The sequence below is a fragment of the Polyodon spathula genome, chromosome 9 (assembly GCF_017654505.1).
Source record: "Polyodon spathula isolate WHYD16114869_AA chromosome 9, ASM1765450v1, whole genome shotgun sequence".
Classification (NCBI taxonomy): domain Eukaryota; kingdom Metazoa; phylum Chordata; class Actinopteri; order Acipenseriformes; family Polyodontidae; genus Polyodon; species Polyodon spathula.
In genome coordinates this window covers 47868455-47885588 of record NC_054542.1, presented here as the reverse complement: position 1 = coordinate 47885588, position 17134 = coordinate 47868455, and the positions used below count along the sequence as shown (strand labels likewise).

At 39.3% G+C, this 17134-nt stretch overlaps 1 protein-coding gene across 1 annotated transcript; it reads right to left on the bottom strand.

The window, feature by feature from the left end:
* Positions 1-6004: 6004 nt before the first annotated feature.
* Positions 6005-16191, bottom strand: LOC121321280 (tumor necrosis factor ligand superfamily member 11-like). The gene is made up of 4 exons (XM_041260180.1): positions 15854-16191; positions 14186-14281; positions 7649-7811; positions 6005-7464 (listed from the first exon to the last, which is right to left on the bottom strand). Exons 1-4 carry the CDS (start codon positions 16001-16003, stop codon positions 7040-7042), a joined length of 834 nt encoding a protein of 277 aa, XP_041116114.1. The 5' UTR covers positions 16004-16191; the 3' UTR covers positions 6005-7039.
* Positions 16192-17134: the final 943 nt, after the last annotated feature.

Here is a 17134-nt window from a genome sequence, read left to right as displayed (position 1 = left end):
CTGGGGAGAGTCTCAGTCACAACTCGGCTCCAAGCGGTAAATGATCGCTTTTACTGGTCTGATGACAGCTCTTCAAGAGAAACAAAGCAGTGTTTGTGCCAGCACTATCCATGCATGTGAAACACAACAGCAGGTTCAAAGCAGAGCAGCTGCTTAAGGAAGTACATAGGAATTGCAGTGCAGATAGACCATGGTTACAATTTATACAATGCTCAAGGTCAAATCAGCCAATCACAGCACATATAACCATTCATGTGTCACACAATAACAGTCCAAACCATTTCATAAACCCTCAGCCATGTGCTTATACTGCTAAAGAGGTACCAGTTTCAGTTCAAACACACCCCATCTCGGTGTTACAGTAAGTTAATATGACGTGTGTAGGGTGTCTCTTATTGTATAAGACAAATCCTCTCATGCAGTTTGGGTGAGAGCTGGGTTGCTCAGACTATGTGAAATGATGTATCTCCATTCTTCTGCTCTACATATGAACCAAAAAAGTATAAGTGGCATTTTATCTGCGGTTACTTGTGATTTTGAAAACAGTTGTTAAAATGGATGCAAAACGAAAAATGTCTAATCCTACTTGCAGTCAAAGAAGCAATTTTAAAAAATTGAAATTACCATCCTATATTAATTAAAACTGGTATTCAGTATGTTGTAACACAATTTTAAATTGATAATATGACGTGGAGGTAAAAGAAGCAATCCAGGCAAGTATTCTGGTCTCAAATGCACGGTTTATTTTACAAGAACGAGAGGTTAACTAAAAAAAATTGCAATTAGTGACGCTCGTCAGCCGAGTGGGGCAAGGACTCACCAATAATTCCAAAAGACTAAAAAAACATGTTGCATATTTGTATTATTTAATTGAGAAATATGCACACATTTAAGCCTATTAAATATATATAAGTCCACAGAAGCGCTAGTGACATTATTTAAATTGAAAAGTCTCAACTCACTTTCACCAGTAGAGAAACCGCAACACCAGAAAACTGGAACCGTAGTACTGCCACCTGAGGCACAAACTTTGAGTGCCTCACAAAGCTACTTGTTGTTACCATGGCAACTCACCACGCTGGGGCGCCCCTTTCTGAAGGCGTTGCTGTGGTAACCGTAGCTTGGTGAAGCACCCATTGGTTTGCAGTTAGGATTTGTGCGATTTTAATTTGTTCAGTAATTGGTTTAGTTGAATCTGATAATATTTGCGCCCTGAGAAAAATAGTTTTTACAGTAACATCCCAAGAAGAGAGACAGACGTTAAATTGTTAAGGATGGCAGAATAACACCAGCACTGGAGACTTTGAAGAAAGACAGGAAACAAACGCGCAAGGAGTTCATAAAATGGAAGGCAGCGCTGTGAACAAACTATGGTTGGCTGTGTTTCCTTCTTTGAACTAAATAAGAGAAGGTTACATCTCTTTTAATGGAGTAAAACTGTCAATATATTGCCACGACATGACAAGTGACCATGTTTGTTTTGAATGAATCAATTGTGATATTGTATTTGTGTCTTTATAGCGAATGTTCCACGTGTGTCACATAATGACACGTTGTAGAAATAAATACTACGTGGTTTAAAGGTTCTGATTTGCCAGCTGGTTATAAAAACGTGTATCTGCAATTCTGTAGGTTGTGTGTTCTTTACAGTACTAATGTTTTTTTTTAATTGATGGGGTATATTTTACACAGAGACAGCAGTCTATTATTTAAATGAATTAAAATGCTCTTAGCAGAGGCATATATGCAATCAGCTGAAGAAAGTAAATGTACTTTTAATATGTTATCTATTGAGTGTGGATGGTAATAACTATTTTATGATTTGTGCCTCACCTGTCAAAAAAGCCACGAGTCGCCACTGAAATGCAATAAACAGTATCGAACAACAGGACAAATAAAAGGGTTTAATAAACGGGTAACACACACACACACAGCCTCTGCGTGTCTGACTGGGTGATTAAAAAAAACAAAACAGCAGGTTCTCTTCCACAGCTCCAATGAATGCTCCCACATAGCCCAGTCACCCCCATGGAGGCTCTCCTGCAAATTCATGTTTGAGATCCGCTGCAGTCCCGTGAGAGAATGTTCGTCGCAGTGCCCCGGCCCCTCCCCCCCTCGGTTTGTCTGCTCGTCGTTGCAATATGTTAGCGTAATACATTTGTTTTCTCTACTAAGAATTCATTTGATAACAGCAAACATTTTAGCAACCTGTAAAACTATCAATCCTGAATGCTTATATAGTGTAGTGTAATTACAAATAGATTAAACTTTGCATTTTGACTGGTTAAGTATTTCAGTTACAATATCGAATAGTGAATAATTTTGGGTCGTGGGTTCATTATTCCTGTGTTCATTTGGGTCGTCAATCAAAAAGTTACGCCAATCAAAAAGAAACACAGCAATAAGAATCCACACACACGTTGATTAACTTAATATAAATTGCACGAATGGAGAGTTCACTCGGGACTAGCTTCAGGTATGAATTCAGCATGATAAAGGCAACGAGACGCATTCAGTGTTTCAGGGAGCCATGGCAACAAATGTGTTCATCAACTAGAAATGAAATGTGTTGCCAAAACCTGTTGATGAGACAAACAAACATGTTATATCCAGCTATGGAATTCTACTGGACTCATCAGAGACACACATAATACATCTCTGCTTCTCTGCTTCAAGGTTTGTGTTGCTTTTTGTGATGATCAATTCATAAGGTGTTATTTATTAAAATATATTTTTACAATAAATAGAAAACACAAGCCCCAACACACCACACAGTTTCCCTTACTCCCGCTGAGCCGGGACAGCGCTGTGAAATCGTATCTCGTAAGATACCAAATATGAAGCAAGTATCTCAAAGTGTTTACTGTAGTATCCAAAACCAAAAAACCACATGACCTTTCTATTGCAGCAATCTTAGTTACAAGAGAGAGAAAATGTTTGCTTTGCTATCATTGCATATTAAGCAACATACAGGATGGACTGTTCTGTCTATGGAAGCAAACCCCAGGTCAGGAGAACACAAATATCATTTCAAAATTCAAAATCCTACAGAGAGAGCATGCCATGATAACTGACATAATATTAGAAACAGTGTTTGCAATGAGCAAAGTTGCAGCATAAAGAGTAAGTAGCGGAGTTCTGAAAATATAATTACCCGTCCCCACGTGTTGCTATAGCAGTGTAAATAACGTGCCTGTTATTTTTCTTCTCATTGTTAACATCTTGACAACTTTTTACATTTAGAACTTTAAAGTCTGTTTCAAATCTTTTTTTCAAAATGTCCGTTCTAGTGCACTGAGTGTAAGAACTATTGCCAGCGTTGTCAAACAGGTAACACAGCAATAACGACCCATAATGTGGTACTGAACAGAAAAGCCAGAGCACTTTTTGTTTTGTTTATTTTTTTTATTTTTTTATTGCTCTTCCTGCACTGAGGACAGATCTCAAACACCATTGCACTAGAGCGGACATTTTGCAGTCGGTGTTCGAAGTACATGGTTTTGCAATGAACTATGGGACACGCTCCCGTTTCAGGCACAATGCTGACCGTTTCATTTTAAGCTGACTCTTCAGAACATCGGTTCTATCAAGCACGTTGTCCTTGGTGCCAGACTGTTTGAAAACCTCTCATTATGAGCAAGGGTTTGCTGCATTGTAAGCAGTAGTGATAATAAGTTCAATGTAAGGGAGGACAGGGCTGGCACACCTTTGCTTCAACACTGCCACATTCTCTTAGAATGCTTCTAGATCACTTGCTCTGCTCAAGTTACTTCATCTAAAGCCATTTGAAAACAACTATACAGTTTTGGAGCAGCAAGCCCTTGTACAGATGTAAATAATAAAGTGTACTAGAGGAAATCTCTAGCACTGCCAACTTACACTTTTATATACTGTATATTTTAGCTGTGGATGTGACACAAATGCACCCTGGCATTTCTAATATAAAGTTTATTGAGCTTTTCAGGTGCCAAGGAATTTGAAAATCTATCGACTTCATCAAAATAATGCAGGGAACAGATTGTTATTTACTGTTGCTAGTACTTTTCCGCTGACAATAGCCAGCTATAAAACCTGAAGCCAGAGCAATATTTGTGTATAAGCAAAAACGAGTCCATGTTTGGGGGTCCCCGTGTGGCTCACCTGGTAGAAGCGCAGCCGCGTGGTGGGCAGGGTAAGTCATACAGTGCAGGTTTGCGTCCTGGATGTGCAAAATAGGTCGGTCTTTGCTGGGCACTCCTAAGGGAGCATCGCAATTACTCTGGCACTCCCGAGGGTTAGGTAGGTAAAACCAGCAGGGACTGTTTCTCCTCATCATGCTACAGCTAACCCTGCAGGCTAGGCGCCCAGTGAGCTCAAATGCGGACATCTGCAGGACTGGCCTTTGTCCTCCAGAGGTCGGTAGCTCGCTGACATCTGCTCTCGAGTTCCTGGGTGAAATAGAAAGCTGGCTTGGTCGTGGGACCGGAGGAAAGTGGATTTGAATCTGTCCCAGTCAAGAAGGGAAGAAGCTTGTCAGCAAATTTCACAACTAAGTTGGCTCCCGTAATTTACAAACTATTGGTAAATACAAATAAAAAGACTTCTCATAAATACTAAACCTAGTGAAGATGTTAATGGCAATGATCTCTGTAAGTGCAAAATGGAAGAACAACTACATTGACTTTTACACTAGAACAAGGGGTGTAGCAAGCTTCACTGTCGCTGCTGAAGTGGACTTCAGGAAGACTGCAGCTGAAAGCAGCCAACACAGCTGCAGCAGCTTGAGGAATGAGAACACCACCAGGGTTTAGAAGAAGACGTGGCTGTGTCAGTCACATGGGAATTAATAGGCGAACCTTCTCCTACCCCAGCGGAAAATAACGATGTTGCCACATCCGAGATGTCAGCCCCAAGTGTAAACATTGCCACTAGCTGCTGGAACTGCCGCTGGGTATGTACTAATCAATATGGCATACCGTGAATGAACCAAACGTGTGAAAGAGCACCGTGCAACACATTGGATTAAAACCAAACGTGTGAAAGAGCACCGTGCAACACATTGGATTAAAACCAAACGTGTGAAAGAGCACCGTGCAACACATTGGATTAAAACCAAACGTGTGAAAGAGCACTGTGCAACACATTGGATTAAAACCAAACGTGTGAAAGAGCACTGTGCAACACATTGGATTAAAACCAAACGTGTGAAAGAGCACTGTGCAACACATTGGATTAAAACCAAACGTGTGAAAGAGCACTGTGCAACACATTGGATTAAAACCAAACGTGTGAAAGAGCACTGTGCAACACATTGGATTAAAACCAAACGTGTGAAAGAGCACTGTGCAACACATTGGATTAAAACCAAACGTGTGAAAGAGCACTCTGCAACACATTGGATTAAAACCAAACGTGTGAAAGAGCACTGTGCAACACATTGGATTAAAACCAAACGTGTGAAAGAGCACTGTGCAACACATTGGATTAAAACCAAACGAGTGAAAGAGCACTGTGCAACACATTGGATTAAAACCAAACGTGTGAAAGAGCACTGTGCAACACATTGGATTAAAACCAAACGTGTGAAAGAGCACTGTGCAACACATTGGATTAAAACTTGCTGATGCCTGCTTACATACTTCCTTTGTTGTAGGTGGGGTTACTCCTGCGGTAACAGCAATGAAAGCCAGGAATGTCCCAGTAATATATAGCATTGGATCTAAAAAATATTTCAATGCAAAGAACCTTTTTATATAATAATTCCTCACGGAGACCGAGGCCTTGTTTTCAGTGAGTACCCAGGAAGTCCTCACTGTAAAGTTACTTAGTGCTGAATGAGTATTGAAAGCAGGTTCACACCATGTGCAAGAGTTACAAGCCAAACACATTCAAACTGATAACACCACACACCATACAAAAAACTACAGACCATTTAAAAAAAGTATTTATTTTATTACTTTAACTGATATAAATAACATGAGAAAAAAAATCTTAAAAAACTCTAAATGGGAAACAATCAGCTCAACTGTATGATCAGTCTGCCGCTCTTTCAAAACGCTGACAATTTATAAATACGCAGACCTTCACACTTTTTAACTTGTTTCCACCTGTCCTACACTCAAATAAATACGTATAACCGTCACACACTTTTAGTTCCACTAACAAACAGAAATGCTGTGATTTACAGAGCATTGTGTTCATGTATGTAGTATAGATACCTCCATGACTCTCCATTCCAAAGACTAGACTCTCTAGTTAAAGAAAAGGATGGGGACCTGTACTATCAGCATCGTGTTTACAAAGGTCCTCAGCCAAAGAATGCATTAGCCAAAGAAATGACAAATCACCTTCGCCTGTTTTCTTTTCTTTTTGACATATCTTGGAATTGAGATAGCAAAACAAGATTAACATCCATGGTGTCGCTTGCACCACAAATGGAGAGGATCCAGCCCCCACAAGTGGTTGCAGTATTAGCACCTTGCCACCTAGCATCAAGGTGAAGTTTCTGCACAAAGGGTAGAAAGTGAGAAACTAAATCATCGACACTCTAGAACTCCAGATGTGCTTTCCATAAAAGTGGTTCAACCATGCCTAGCTCCTGATATCTAATACGGACAGTACAGCTGACCAAGTGAAGTGTGGACAGACAATCAACCAACACCAAGTGCAAAACATGGGTTTCACATGAAGATGGAAACAAGGTATTCGCTTTAAACGAAACCGATTTTGAGCTGCATTGACCCCCTCAGGAAATCCAGAAGTGCACCGGATCAATAATAAAACATCAAATGACAAGACAATATCTTAAATCTCATGTGCCAACAGACACTATAATACATAATTAACAGTAACCCTAAAATCATTATTATCAAATATAACATTTGATTTTAACCATATAAAAAGCACACACACTTTTTTGTGAAAGTAAATACTTAAAGCAAAAATTAAAAATTGTAACAAATAAAACAGTCTATTATTCTTGTGAGCTCAGTGGTTCTTCGTTATTCTCAAAAGAATGTTCATAAGGCAGGATTTTTTTACATGTTCTGTATAAAATAACTTATTCCAGTTTAAAAGCTCCTAAATAGCTAGCCTCTTGTGTTGGATCCAGTAACGATGCATAGGACACTTTAACAAACAGGTCGTCCCCAGACTTTAATGGAAAGAGGCCTCCTTGGTGTATGCAATAGAGTCTGAATTTGACATGTTTGTTCCAGTGCTTGACACTCCCACTCTTCATGAGAAGCAGATTTTCGTGTTGCCGCGTATGTTTTACGTGGTAAACGTACTGCAGCAACTGAATCCCGTTCTCCACAGCTCGGAGCTCCTCGGATACTTCCAGATTATGTCTGAAACATGTCTTGGCATACACGTAGTAGAGTCCTTCCTGGTTGACTTTGATCTTTCCATCTGAATAGCTCATATTATGTATATGTGCCAAGCCATTACTTGAGTCCCAGTATATCATGGTTGGTTGAGTGGTGTCTTTAAAATACAAAAAAAAACAAACAAACAAAGGTTAAGCATACTATTGCCAGAATTGAGGTTCAACTGTAGCTCGATTGAATGGATAGATAACGTTGTGGATTCAATTCTGGCGCTCTTACCATTTCCTATTGGAACTGAACAGTCAATTATCAAGCACATCCAAGGAGACAATCTCACTTACTTTGAATGAAGTTTTTGTCAGCTCGTATAGGTAGGTGTGCTGAAGGTTTCTCAGGAGGAAGCGCAGATTGCTTCTGATCCTTCTTTGTTTTGCAGTGTAGACGTTCAGGTACTCTGAATTCTCTTCGAGGACCTATAAGAGCATCTGCAACAGGAGCCAAACTCTGTCAAAAAAACACAAAGGATGAATGAGTTTTATTCATTGTACCTCCAGTTTTATTTTTGTAATCTTCACATCACAACTGACTCCTGATAAGAATCATTTTATTTAATTTGATGTCTTTCAGGTTCTTAGCTGCGTCACGCTAAAACATTGTCTGGTAAACAACGAATACAGAACCTACTTATTAATCTGTCTTTGAGCACATGAAATGCAGAGGTTTATAGCATCACATTTGTGGCTTTTTTGACGAAGACTGCATAAGTGAAGCAAGAGCATATGCATGCATGCGCAGCATACCCAAAGCAAAGAGCTGGATGAGATCAGCTGGATCAGAAACGTCCCTGGCACAGTTCAGACTCTCCAAAGAGCCCTTACCCGTGTACATAGAGAGGAGTTCACTGAGCAGCAGTGGAATTACACAGCAAACTTCACAAAACAGCCCCAGATCATTGTTTGAGTCACGCAAACAGTTTGAAATCTATTAGTTCTTTTTTTTTTTTTTTTTTAAGAGAAAAGTTCCACCTCATCATTTTTTGGAGTGATGGAAAATAGCCACCAGAAAACATCTGTGGTTGTTTTCAAGGCTTGATTGGCTGGTTGACAAAAGCTTTCTTGTGGCATTGGCAACCTGCAACACCAAAGAAGGGTTAAGTAATAAAACTGTCTGAAAAGACATTCAAAAGTATTGGTCAACTGCACCCCTTACAACAAAGTGATGTGGTATACCACGGTTTACCATAGTGAAGTGCGTTATGGTGTAAACAAAGCACAGCCAAGCATACAGCTCTCACAGGAGTCGAGGTGAATGCTACTCTATGCAGCAAAGGTAAAAAGCTTGCTAAAGCATTGTTAAATACAGTGATATACAGTATAAATCTTGCTAAAGCATTGTAAACTACAGTGATATACAGTATAAAGCACATTTACCATGGTGCTAAGCAATCAGTGTTTTTGCTTATTATTAGAGTGGGCATCTTTATCAATGGTGCAGTGTTACTGTAGTTTGTTGCTTGTATTGCTTTTTACTTTCATTTAGGATGTACAATAGATATCATGAACTAGATTTAAAACACTGTTCTATCAGTTCAGTGTTTCCTCACAACCCAGGCCCAGGGAGCTTCAACAGAGGGTGAAGCAGCTTTAGAATGGAACAGCAGTCTCCCAAGACAGCAGACATGGGTCAAATACCTGTTTCATGTATAAGAGGGTGGAATCTTCACAGCAGAGTCCTTAACATTGCATAGAGGACATCTAAGGATTAACCTCAGATGACAAACATGACCTCTCTTAGCTGATGAAAACCGACACAGATTCAAATGCTAACCTTTGTGTCTAAAGTATGACTTGCGCAAAAAAAAAATTAAAAAAATTGCAAGGTAAGTGTGAAGACATTGAAAACCCACTTGAAAAGCTAAAGACCACTAAACGAGATGTGACGTCAATGTTCAGATAAGAACCTTGCTAAGGGTTGTTAGAAAATACCACAATGTTTCTCAATTAAAGGACGAATACAGTGTGAGCTCGTTATACACTTTTGCAAACCTCCATTTTGTCTCAAGTACTGCTTGGCACAGTAGCAATTAATAATAAATAGCTCTTATAACAGCAATACTCTGTGGTGCCACATTAAAGCATTCACATAACTTTGTAATTGGGCAATTTCCTTTCTGTTTTTAATTTCCTACAGCATTCATGTACTTCATCTTAAGACTCACATCCCACAGTATTCCAATTTTTTTTAACAAATGAGCCATTTCTTTTCTGTTTTGTCCTGAAGGCTTCCTTTGGTATGGCAGTATGGTGTGTACTGCTGTAATGAAACGCCTCTAATCCTACAGTATGAGGGGGTAGTGTAAGCCACTATGTCTCACAGTCACGCTATACTAACGGTTTCGATTCTCCTGGCTTTTGAGGACTAGCACTCTATTCTGGCCACTCTTCAGTGGCCTTTTCCCATTTTCAAAACTAACCTAAAGCCCATTCTCTTTAAGCAACCCAGCTGGATGTACATCATTTAATAGAAAAGACTTCTGCCATACATTCACATCATTTAATCTGCCTGTTTTACTTATACAGACAAGCATATCATTTTCTCCATCCCTCTGAATGGGTTAACCAAAGTAAGATTGACAGCAGAACAAGTCACTAGACAATACAAGCCACTGCTGACAAGTTAATTGCACCTGTATTTGGCCACATGCCTCCCATTAATCCCTTTGGTGTGGCCTTGTTGCATTCTCCAAAAACCCCTCTGACTCAGTTCAGACTGCAGCGTGTAAACCTGACTGACATCAGAGAAGAATCCATGCTGGCATAAAGACACTGCAGCAGACTTTCACTGCACTGAGACAAGAATCCATGCTGCCATAAAGACATTGCAGCAGACTTTCACTGCACTGAGACTAGAATCCATGCAGGCATAAAGACACTGCAGCAGACTTTCACTGCACTGAGACTAGAATCCATGCAGGCATAAAGACACTGCAGCAAACTTTCACTGCACTGAGACTAGAATCCATGCAGGCATAAAGACACTGCAGCAGACTTTCACTGCACTGAGACTAGAATCCATGCAGGCATAAAGACACTGCAGCAGACTTTCACTGCACTGAGACTAGAATCCATGCAGGCATAAAGACACTGCAGCAGACTTTCACTGCACTGAGACTAGAATCCATGCAGGCATAAAGACACTGCAGCAGACTTTCACTGCACTGAGACTAGAATTCATGCAGGCATAAAGACACTGCAGCAGACTCACTGCACTGAGACTAGAATCCATGCAGGCATAAAGACACTGCAGCAGACTTTCACTGCACTGAGACTAGAATCCATGCAGGCATAAAGACACTGCAGCAGACTTTCACTGCACTGAGACTAGAATCCATGCAGGCATAAAGACACTGCAGCAGACTTTCACTGCACTGAGACTAGAATCCATGCAGGCATAAAGACACTGCAGCAGACTTTCACTGCACTGAGACAGATGAGTGTGTTGATTCAATCAAAATAAACAAGACGTATTTGAATAATGACTAAGATTACTAACCACGTGGTTTAAAAGTGTTTGTTACTTTTCTCTTCCATTATTAAAAAAGGATCCCACAAACAACTAACAAATCCCAATGAAAATCATGCTGACAGTGCACACTTGAGGCTGCCCAGTGCTTTCATCATCCTGTTCATTTATTGTCTTTTCTAGTTACTCGCTTTTATGTCTTCCCTGTGTCACACACTTAGTCACAATTGTCAGTCACTTCCCCAGTAGAGTTTTGCCAACCAATACAGCTTATCCTGCCAGTTATATTTCATGGACTATTTTCCCTCCTTTTTAGTAGTTTTAAAGCTGCAGTGCCCCGTATAGGGTTTAAATGATTTTTTAGAAGGTTAACACTAAACGAACCTTAAGATGAGTCTGTCAGGTCTATACTTCCTCTCTATAAAGCGCTATCAGTACCACAAAACAAAGGTGGTTTAAAACAGCTTTTTATTGCTGCTTGAATCCTCCTGCCAGCTCCCCCATCTGTGGATCTGATTCAAGTTCTAGCACAAGAAGAACTGGGAGCAGAAACAGAGCTACATCACAGTCCTTAGTTAACATGTGGGCGGTAGAGTCATTTACGAGCAATACAGTCTATTTTAACCTCTGTATGCATTCACACTTTGAGGGGATGTGTCTCTTATGTAAATAGGATTTATGGATTGCTAACATTTTTTGTATGGAATTCAGTGTTGAGTGCTGGCATGTGTAATTAGCCTATGTGTGGTATGGAAAGTAAAGAAACTATATTGCCACTTAACAAGAAGAGACTTGCGCTTTTGTAAGCAGCCCTCGTTTGCTGTTCATATGTGCTCTGTAATTGTTCTATATTGTCCGTAGCATACAGTAGTGTAAAAAAATTCAACATGGAAACTTGAGAGTAGACATCACAAAAGAAGTATAATATAAAATAATAAGCAACATCAAAAGGTGATTATAAACATACATAAGTTATTGTCACCAAAGAAGTATAAAGAAAAAAAAAACATTATCAGTAGAAATGCTATAAGAAACTAACACAATTCTGGGTCAAACGTTTTGACTAAAGTAATAAAGCGAGTGACAAATAATCTGTTTGTTTCTTTTAGTATTTCTACAACAAAATATTAGTAATCTGTAGAAAATATATATAGTACCAATTCTCTCTGCACTCTTTTTACTAAGTGTGGATTACAAAATAAAATAAACACGCCACTGCAGTTATTTATGATGACATTATAACAGCCTTTCCATTTCCAAACTATTAATTACAGTAACTTGATCGCGTGATATGCGTTTAACACATTATTATACATCTGATTGCCATGCAATGCCAGAAAGTGAAAGAAAAATACCTTGTAGATTGTTATCAGTAAAGCCACACTGTAAGCAGTGATATGGATCGAAAACGCTATACAGGAGCTTACACACATTATACAATGCTTTTAGAAACACAATCCTGCAAAGAACATAAGGGTTTGTATGCCAAGCTCTGATTTCACTTTCGCACTGCTTCTTTTACTTTGCTAATACCCTGTTACAACCAGTCCCAGTTTGTTACAATGCAGTAAAAGCAGAAGCACACTGAAGTAAAGCAGTTTGCTACCATTCTGCAGCACTGCATGGAGAGATAGCTACAATCATGAAGCTTATTCTAGAGGCAGCACCATACAAGTGACCATTCAGCCTGATCTTACACTTGGGTGCTTTTCTTTAAAAGCATAAAAAAGCACAATAAACTCTGAAGCAAGCAACAACACAAAAATGCGTGTTATCATTTGTTCAACACAGACTAATTGGAAGAGCACTGGTACACACAGGTTTAAAGTGGGCAGTGCCACTGCTGTCTTGCATGTGGCCAGCGCTGGTATGGACTGTTTCATCACGTTTCTTGATATCTTTTTCTCTCAGATTTGTGTATTTCAATTCAAACGAATGACTGAAGCCCTTTGGTGACCAGTTCAGGTGGTGTATGCCCCCCAAGAATGCACCTATTCAGATCTGGTTCAATTGCCACTTATGTTCTGCTTTGCACTGCTTTCAAAAGCACACGTGATCCCCCATAGACACATCCCTATAATACTGACCATGTTCTCCCTGAAAATAATACAAAACATTTCAATACAGCACTTGACACATTCTATATTCAATAACTTCTTCAGCTCACTGATGCAACATAAGGGAAAAGGAATCCTGGTACTGTTCTGAAAATACCAGTCCAGAGCCACAGATAAGGGGCTGTCTAACAATTGCCCATTGTAATCCCCACTAACCACAGTATTTTAGCAAAAGAGATAGGCTATCACAAATCCCTCGAAGCAATGATGAAGCGATTATTAAATGCATGATGCTTTTTTTTTTCTTCTCAGCAGCCAGGTGTTTATGCTGTTGAACCAGCTAAGAAGCATGATTAACACAATGCTTTGTTTCAACCAATCTCAGCAGCACAGCCCATAATTAGAGGCACATGTGTCCCTCCTTTACTGCCTGTGCTTTCGAGTGTTTGACTGTTCTGTAAGAATGCTCACACCCACACATGCCACTGCAGAGGTTGAAGGACATGGTACTGTGGACCACGACAACAGGGCTGCCAATTATAATACATAAACATAAATACATAAACACTAGAAAATGATTAAGAATGGTTAACCTGTAGACTACAGTACAAACCAACTCTTAAACTACTGTGTTAAAGATGCAGTGACCCAAAATGTTTAGAGTTTTAGAATGCTGCAAACAGCATTCCAAGCAGTGACACTATCCAGCACAACCACGCACTCTCTGGTCTTATTGAGTAATTGAAATATACAATTTCTGGTTACTGCATTTTCAACAATAGAGCATTCTATCACATTCTATCACAAAGCACACCTACACTAGTCCGTTCTGCTCTTAGCTGCAAGGTTGACACACTTTCTTTTGCTTGAAACTTGTTTTTCACTTTATCACTCTGTGAGCCAAAAAGGAATGTCCCACCAGTTGCAAAAGCAGGAGGTTGTAGATTGCTCAAGAATCAAGAAAAGATGGCCATGTTTTTTGTCCATTTAAAACAGGAGAAAAGCAGCCATCCTGACGGGCTAGTCTAATAATGCAGGGTTTTAAACCCATTACAGAGGAGTCTCATCACCGGTACTCACTCACTGTGAAGAGATGATATTCCCATCAGCACCATCTTCTTAAACATGTGCTAAATACTTTTAGAACCTTATGAGGCTTTAATAATATGACTGAGGTTGCAATACACGTTATTAAACAGTAGTATGCATGTTTGATTGTGCATTCTTGGTTTCCTGGAAGCAGTTCACTTTAGGCTGTAAACACACCTGCGATAAAATTAAGAGAAGACAAGCACTTACCTCTTGTTTGTTCTTTGCCGGCAAATCTTGTATTGCTTTCCATTGAGATTCATTCAAGCATTGTGCATTATTCTGCAAGGAACAGTTTGAGGATACCTGCAATAAACACATTTAGAGTTTGTTTCTCTGCAAATGTAGATACTACGTTAAACACTCTCTAGAATCCCTACTTATTCTCTATTATTATTATTCTCTATTATTATTATTATTATTATTATTATTATTATTATTATTATTATTATTACTCTCCGAGAAGCAATGGTATGGCTGTGAAGGGAGCCCCTATAGAACAATTCCTTGAGCGCAGAACAGTCTGAGGCACACAGGGTATTGAGTATGTGAAAGCTTAGACTGACAGACAATAGTGCAGAGGCACTGTTTCAGACTCTACAATCAAGCATCTCTGAGCAGGGTCAGGAAAAGAATTACTACTCCCTGTTTACCAAACACTCATAAACGACTCTAACTTACCAACGAAAAGAATTACTACTCCCTGTTTACCAAACACTCATAAAGACTCTAACTTACCAACGAAAATAATTACTACTCCCTGTTTACCAAACACTCATAAACGACTCTAACTTACCAACGAGTCACCACCGGTTCATGTTTTCAGTATATGTTTGTGAGCCAAAATTAACCACTTATATTTCATTAAAAAAAAATTAAAATCAGGAAACTTTGACCCGCAAATTAAATATTCTAAATAATCCAAAATTACAATTTAGAAAGTGTACAGTTGTAACTTTAAAAACGTAAGTATTTTTATTTTTTTTTTAAAGACAAATATTTCACTACTTGTATTTCCAGTGTGTTTTAATTTGTATTCTATCAGCGGAGAGTTGTAATTTGTATAAATAAACACAGCTCCCATTGTTTGAATGAGAATAAAAGCTCTCACCAAAAAAGAAAGTCATGGGAGCTGACGAAAGTTTTCCACTGCTGTCAGCACAAGGTTGGGTTTACATGTTTTTAAACACCACAACTGAACAACAGGGGGAATTAAGGGGGTTCCAGATTTAAAGCATCAATTTCTGGAACACCCTCATGCAGTTTCATACAGAACTCTACTGCTGTTCAGCATAAGAATGGTTTCTATAGATTACCCCACTCCTCGTAGCAAAAGCGAAACCTCCAAATACAATCACCTTGGTATGAATGGTACTTGAGAGGAGGGTTACAATAACAAACACAAAAGGACAAGCGTTATGTGCAGCGTGTCTTTTTTTTTCTTTAAAACATTTATCAAAATCAAACACCATGCATAGTACATCCTTGTGCTAAACAGTCCTCACCGTGTGCCCAGGGAACAATTAAAAGTAAGTAACGCATTGTTTGCAGATCACAGGTATATGTCACATGCCCAATTGCCTCACTCTACCTTCAGTGTTGTTCGTGGTTTAGTGCCTTCCACTGTAGTTACACTGCAGTAGAAAATCTTCATAAACTTTTATTGTGTCCCTATTAAATGTGCGTTACCTTAGTACATGTCGCATCTGAACTTCACAAATGTGGTGTGCATTGTGCATGGAGTCATACTGTTCTTATCCAAAAAGAAAAGAGCTTGCACAAAAAGAAGAGAGAACCGAAACTGACAACAATTCAACGAGTGCGCGACCCTCCCTGCCTAAAATATAAACACGGAGCAGCAGACGAGCCTATACGTACCTGTGCAATCTGGTGTGAGAAGTACATTACAAGCGCGATGCTCGATGCGATCTGAAGCAACCCCATAATGAGCAGAACACGGACAACAAACCACCTGGATGTCGATTCTTTAATCGGGTCTGAATCAAAGCGGGGCTGACTGTTCTCCATTCCGGCGCTGCTTCGCAGTTACCTTCGCCACTCACTGTACCTGCTATGGGCAATCAGTACAACTTCTTGGCATCTGCTGGAAGAATTCAGTCGAGACCTTGGTTTAATATAAGAAGTGGGTGGGCATCTGCGTTAAGTATTTTTTCTCTCTATCCGTGCAGCCAATCAGATCATTTACACGACGTGCACGGCTTATACCCATGAAGGTTAAACTAGCTGATTCACACAAAACATTACAGAAAGTACCACTTCCCCCCCCCCCCCCCCCCCCCCCCCCCCCCCCAAAAAAAAGAGAACGTGCACTGTGACAAAATTCAACACTGTTTTACCTGTCTCGAAACTCCGACCCTGTCACTCCTCTGTATAACTACTAGCTATTGCAAATCATTTGGACAACCCTTGTACTGGTAGATGCTTGCAAGCGTAGGGTTTTCAATAGCAGCAAAGCTACCAATCCAAAACGCAACAGCTTTATCTGCTCAAACTGAATTCTATAAACACACGAATGTGAACTATAAGGAATCATTCAAATACAAAATGTACACGAAGTACAGAAATGCACGACAATAAGGAATATTTCAAATACAAAATGTACACGAAGTGCAGAAATGCTCGACATTGGATAGTAGGAAGTGTACAGAAACTTATTTTTCTAAACTTTTTCTAAAATTTTTTCAACATATTTTTACATTTAGGGGGAAAACAATCAGTGTATACACACTCAAAAACTAGACACGAGTCCCCTAAACACGAATAACACACTGCTGTAGGATACGGTAATTACACGTGAGAAGATCTTTGGGTAAATACAAATCCACAATATTCACATAGCATCAGACTTGGGGAGCTCCTGAAGGAGCTGTAATTAACACAGTAAGGGCATCAAAAGATTAAGGAATAAAACTGCTCTAGTCTGTATAGTCTAGTAATACCCTGTCTCCAACCCTAATAAGTACATAATTCACAAAACTCAGACAGAAAGCCCAATAACAAAAGAAACACAACTACTGATAAAAAGATAATTCTTATTTTGGGAGGATTTTGGACATTTTAGCTTTGAAATATTGTTTTTTACTATTTTTTTTTTATTGTGTTACTCTATTTCTTAAAACATGTATACCTAAATTAAAG